A 6437-nucleotide genomic window follows, 5' to 3' on the forward strand; every position below is an offset into this window, starting at 1 on the left:
TATGTGAAGAATATTATTCTGCGGTATTATAGCTGATATATTAGTTTCTGCCCTGATAATCATAACTGTTATTAACAACTCATAACGTCGATGTTGTTGCTAGCTAGCAGGCGTATTTACCTGCGTAAACGGAGGTATTGTTTTCAAGACGAGACAATACAATGCAATGCAATACAATGCAATGTAATACAATACAATGAAATACAATACAATGCAATGCAATACAGTGTAATACAATACATTACATTACAACACAAAGACATACAATAGATTTCAGCACAATACAATGCAATGCAGTGTAATGCAATGAAATTCAATGCAATACAATGCAATGCAATGAAATGTTCTGCAATGCACTATAATGCAATGCAATTCAGTGCAATGCAATACAAGACAGACAATACAATACAATACAATACGATACATATACAATACAAGGCAATGCAATACAATACAAGACATACAATACATATACAACACAATACAATGCAACACAACACAATACAATACGATACATATAATAAAATATATACAATACAAAACAATACAACACAATACAGTAAAGTACAATACAATATGATGCAATTTGAAGTATAAATTATGAAGTATAAACGAGACTTAACAATACAATTCAATGCAATACAGTACAATTCAATGCGATGTAACACAATGCAATAAAATGAAATAAAATGTAATGCAATACAATGCCTTGCAATGCAATGCAATGCAATACAATACAACACAATGCAATAAAATGTAATGGCATACAATGCAATACAAGACATACGATACAATACATGCAATCCAAAAACAATGCTAATTTTTTGTTTAAGTACAAACGAGTCTAAACCAGCGTGCCCTTTCCTTCACGCACGTGTCCGAAGCATGACTTGTCCACTGGAATTGGGTGATGGGCTTTTGGTTTACGTAAAAAACTAATCAATAAAGCGTAGATTGGTCTGTTCTCTGTAAATTACATCTACGGAAGTAGGCCAACCACGTGGTATCGTGACGTCACACTGGGCAAACGAGCCTTGCATTTTTCCTCACTCCACACAATCCGCAGGTGCAAGAAGAGGCAGTCCTCTACTTTTCCTAAGGTAAGGTAATTTTGTGGGAAAGTGGTCTTGTGCTTGGCATCTAAATGTTCTGGGTTCCAATCCGTTGCAGGCCACAATGTTGTATCATTATGAAGTCACTTTTTTAACACCTATTTCTTTACTCAATTTCGAGTAAAGACTATATCTTTCTCAAGGTAAGGCAATTTTGTGGCAAAGTTGGCTTGTGCGTGGAACCTAAAGGTTGTGGGTTCGAATCCTTGCAGGTTGTGTCATTAGGAAAGGCATTTATAACCTAGTTCTTCACTCGACTGAGGAGAAATTGAGCTGTGGTCCTCTAGCAAAGTTCTTTGATCACAATCAGTTATTTTTTTTTACGAGCCGACGTTTCGATGACCGTCTGTCATCTTCATCAGGGCAATTCTGACTGGTTTGCTGTGCACTGACGCTAGATGTTAGTTGGAACTTTGCTATTCATTCGTTTACCAACCTGATGAAATTATTTACGGGTTTATCGAACATGGTTTGAAAAAAGGTGGTATTTTGACTTGAAACTGTTCCAAAGAAAATACCCCACATGGTTCAGAAGCAATGGATGTTTTGCTCTGCAGAGATTTCAAGGAGGTCATTTAATGATTCATGTCTGAGTGTAGACAATAATGTTGCAACCGGAGAAGCCTCAAGGTAAATTTGGGTCAACCTTGGCTATAGGTTATCCTGCACCCGAGGCTATACTGTATACAGGAAGGATCTGAAAACAAACAAGACTGTAAAATTTACATGCCTGTAGCCAGGATTTTTTTCGGGGGGGGGGCTCTTCCTACTGTCCAAGGGACCAGCGAGAGGCGAGGGCACGAGGTTTCTAGGGGGTCCGGGGGCATGCTCCTCGGAAAATTTTGAAAATTGGACCTTGACTTATCGATCATTTTTCTGAAAGACGAAGGATCCCGAATCTTCTGAAATGTGTTAATGTTTTTTTTTGTCAGTGAAAATGTTGAAGATAACTCTAGTTTGAAATTCCCCTTTAGCTGAAAGAATAGAAAGTATGAGATAAATTTTGTTTCGTATTCTTCCGTATTTGACGCACAAAGCATACTACTATTTATTGATGAAATACTTGTTCATCACCCTTTGCAATGACACCATGTTTGTACATTCAAAGGCTGGACACCTGAACTGACTATAAGTGAGTGAGTCACAAAACAAGAGTACCGAGAAACCTGGCACAACCAGTCAAGACCAGTTGTAACCGGTCTTCACACATCGGTCTGTGGTCAAGAACAGAGACAGCGGCCTGTCAAGCAAGCCTTTTCATTGGTCAAGTCTTCAAACTTGTAATTTAGATAGACTGAAAACTATATATACATTCTACAATACTATATAGTTGCGAATTAACAAGGATACAATATACAATACTGAATACATATATGATATCTGAGTACAAGAATATACGAATGCAATAATACTGACCTATTTTGTTGCATATACGCAATCAACTATTAGTGTGTAGTTGCGGTTAAGAAGAATGACGTAATGTGACATTCCAGGTGACGCAGTACAACGCGTCTTGTGACGTAATACAACACTTCTTGTGACGTAGTACAACGCTTCGTGTGACGTAGAACGAGGGTGTTTTCACAGGTTAACTCAATATTGTTACTCCAAATACACATATATTACTAACGTTGTTTTCTACACATTTGCATGTCAAAATGCGATACTCACGCAAATGTGACAGAAAGTTAAAGTTTTCTTGCAAACTTTTCGTTCTGACTTTGACCTTCGTCGTTGTGAACTTAGTTCACACATGTCAATCAAAACGACTTGCAGACCTGATTAATTTAGGGTGTACCGTCAGAGACTTTTACATTCCCAATCTACTTAAAATTCACTGCGACAACACTGGGTTGTACAGTATCACTAAACTGTCACTATCGCTGTTTGAGCTTTGGCTTCCGAATAACCACTTGACGACTTTCCCGTGCATGCAGCTGCCACATCTGAGCAAGCTAGTCCTAACAAACAACAGCATAACTCACTTCCCATGGAACTGCTTGAAAGACATGCATCGGTTAAATGTTTTAGATCTTTCACGCAATCGAATTTTCTGCATCAACTTATTGCCTGTGAGAAGTTTCCAAAACATTCTAACAAAAGTGGATATTTCCCATAATAATATAAGGACGTTGTCTTTGTGTGATCTTGGGATTGATGTGAAAAACAATACGTTTCCATCGTTTGAGATTACTTTGGGAGGAAACCCTTTCCATTGTGACTGTGACATAGCCTGGCTCATCGACTTAACAAAGACAACCAAGAGATGCCAGGAGGAAGTGTCGATCTTTTGCCTGGACTTCCTTGAGAAAGAAACGTTGTCATCAGGGATGTACAACCAGCAGTCCCTTTTTCGTTGTCAAACGCCTTCTTCTGCAATGGGCATAGAGCTCTATAAGTTGGACATTTCAAAATGTATCTTCTGGAAAACGATAGCACGAAATGATAGCCTAAAGCATCTGCAAAAACCCTGTTCTCTTGACAAGCATTGTTCTGCAAATAGCGACAACCCTACAACCATTGAATCTATCACATTGCCAGCAACAACAACAACTGTCGGTTCCAAAATATTACAGACAGTTGAAAATACGGAACTACAACAGAATGAGCTGCACAATATATCTCAAGAGATAGGAGATATATCTAACTATACCAAGGCTAGCTTCATGGCTACATGGACTGATACAATCTCTTTCAGTCAATTGGGGAATTCAACGCCAGTGTCTACGCAAAAATCAGAAGCGTATAGCATTAGTGTAACAAAAATGGCAGAAACCAAACCATCTCGAAAAGCCACAGAAGAGACAACAGGGTGGTTGTTGACTACCATAGTTGTTGTTGTAGTTGTTGCTTTCTGTGGTGCATTGTTTGGTGTATATCGGGCAATAATGAAGAAACAAGCTAGCGAAAATGCACACATAAACAACATGGCGGCTGGTATAGCTTTAAGAAGCATCCGTAAAGGTGACAACTGTCAGATTGACAAAGTTGATGATGAGGAAAATGTGTATGACACGATACCAGACTCCGCCGAGCCGTATGCGAAGTCGTATACGTTCGATGTACCCCAGTATCATATTAGGGATAGCTCGGTTACCAGAGGTCAGGCCACTGATAGAGTCACTGACAATGCAGGCTGTAACAATGGTGTAAAAACCGGTTCGGATGTCAAGATGTATGAAACTATACCTGACAAGGCTGAGGCTTACTCACAGTCCTATGTTTTTGATGTACCCCAATATCACCTTGGTGATGTGCCACTGTAAACATATAAGCAGAATAATGACATTCAGTTTCATAAAACTTTGGATACTTATAGCCAAATGTCACTTAAAACTCCAGGAGATATTTAGAAATTTTAGTGAATTTCTTGTGGTTTATACATCATTATGAAGTTTTCGCTGATTCAATGTGTTTTGCCACTGGTAGCATACATGCAGGCTAAAGCCAGGAAGTTGACGATACATGTAGGAAATGAGACTACCTTTTTGGGACCTTTGACCTAACATCCTGTCAGTGTCCCCGTCGTGCCTAGCATGTAGAAATAAGTACGGAAACACAAGCAAACACACACACAAACACACCAATAAAATCTCCGTACACGTGCAAGATTTTAACATAAATAACGTTAACGTGTGTGGCGTCGGGTGGTATAGTGGTTAGAGCAATAGACTGTGAACCGGGAGACACGGGTTCGATTCCGAGTCGTATCCGGTACATGTCTGGACATGCGCCCCGACGTTGTGCCCTTGGGAAAGGCACTTTACACGAATTTCCTCACTCCACCCAGGTGTGAATGGGTACCTAACTTCGGTTGGGGAAAGTCGTATTGAGGTCACCTTGTGGCGCTGAATGGCAGCCGCACAGACCCTTGTGACAGTTCCACAAAATAATTGTGGAACAAATATGTGTATCATTTGTATTATTAGAATGTTGTAATTGTTGTGATTTGTATTGATTATTATGTGATACCCTGCATCAATTTAGCCGTATAAAGGCTGCGACTGCACGGGTACTGTTTGGACAATAAAAACCATTTATTATTATTATTATTTTAACCTGAAATATTCTGTTACACGTAATTAGTTGGCACATGTATCAGAGACGCAACTGATTTAAGTTGATATTAGCAGTTTAGAATATAGTCGTACTCTTACCTATGGTATTTGGATAATCAATGCTGTATGAGCCAAAATAGTATACGTTCTGATGAAGTACAAAATATGGCAACTACTAGCATATACGTAACTACAGTCCGATAAGGCTAATCTACCTAATACAAGAGTGTAGTATGGAATGTGTGTAGTGTAGTGTAGTATTGTATAATTTAAAGATTGTAAATGTATTTGTTGCAACTTGGTGTTTAAAGCAAGCTAAGGCTTATTTGTTCAATCACTACGATAACTATTGCTTTATCTGTATCTATTATGCGGTAAGTTAGACGTAGATTTCTTTTAAATTTGTTTCTGGTGCAAAAATGTCACATAATGCCCCCTTTTTTTGTCTTGAAATTTTACTCGTCAAAAGTATCGTAGTTGTTGTGATACTAGTAGTAACTGTGTTAATGTGTATCCAGGATTACCTTAAAAGCAGGCCAAAATGGCCTGAGTTGTAATTACTGGTTAAATAAATAAATTGAAATTGAATTGTGAAGTATGTAAACAATTAATGTAATGACTAATAATAACCAGCAAGAAATGTAAAGAAGTGTTGTAGGTGGAATAAAAAAAAAATGAATTGGATTTTCAAGCAGAGTGAAGCTTTTCATTCAGTGTGTGTGTGTGTATGTGTGTGTGTGTGTGCGTGTGTGCGTGTGTGTGTGTGTGTGTGTGTTGGGGGAGTATCTAAATTTTTTGGGGGGCACATTCATTTTCGTCCTAGACCTTTTGATATCTCGCCAACAAAACAACATCTGGATGACCTAGAAATGTTAATGTAATTTTTTGGTTCTCAATTTTTTTCCCGGTTGATTCAATCTTTTGTGGTGTAGATTTGTCTGACAGAAAAACAAATTAATCAAAAACAGGTCGGGAAACTATTTGGTAGAAAATGAAGTCTGCAAAACAAAATGGTGGAGAGGAAGGTACTACGTCATATCCCAAATGTACCCGACAAAATGTCATTGAGTTTTTCTTCCACATGAATTCTTTGATAGGCCACAGCAAGAAAATGTTATGGATGACATCCTTTGTAGTCTCCAAATCTAATGCGATAGGGCGGAAAAAAACAAGGCAGACAAAAACAAGATTCCTACAAATTCAAATTCTGAGATCATAAACCTTGTTAAACAAGAATGAGAACAAGACATCACAACCAATACTAATA

The 6437-nt window shown here is 38.2% G+C and overlaps 1 protein-coding gene across 1 annotated transcript; it reads left to right on the forward strand.

Moving 5' to 3' along the window:
* Positions 1-2770: 2770 nt before the first annotated feature.
* Positions 2771-4378, forward strand: LOC109476482 (slit homolog 1 protein-like). Its single transcript, XM_019777418.1, has one exon. The coding sequence runs from the start codon at positions 2771-2773 to the stop codon at positions 4376-4378; it is 1608 nt and encodes a 535-aa protein (XP_019632977.1).
* The last annotated feature ends 2059 nt before the right edge of the window (positions 4379-6437 follow it).

The sequence above is a fragment of the Branchiostoma belcheri genome, unplaced genomic scaffold (genome assembly GCF_001625305.1).
Source record: "Branchiostoma belcheri isolate BF01 breed outbred unplaced genomic scaffold, Haploidv18h27 scaffold38, whole genome shotgun sequence".
Lineage (NCBI taxonomy): Eukaryota > Metazoa > Chordata > Leptocardii > Amphioxiformes > Branchiostomatidae > Branchiostoma > Branchiostoma belcheri.

Excerpts from the sequence above, each read along its gene's own strand:
- LOC109476482 (XM_019777418.1), top strand. The coding sequence starts at position 2,771 with ATGCGATACTCACGCAAATGTGACAGAAAGTTAAAGTTTTCTTGCAAA.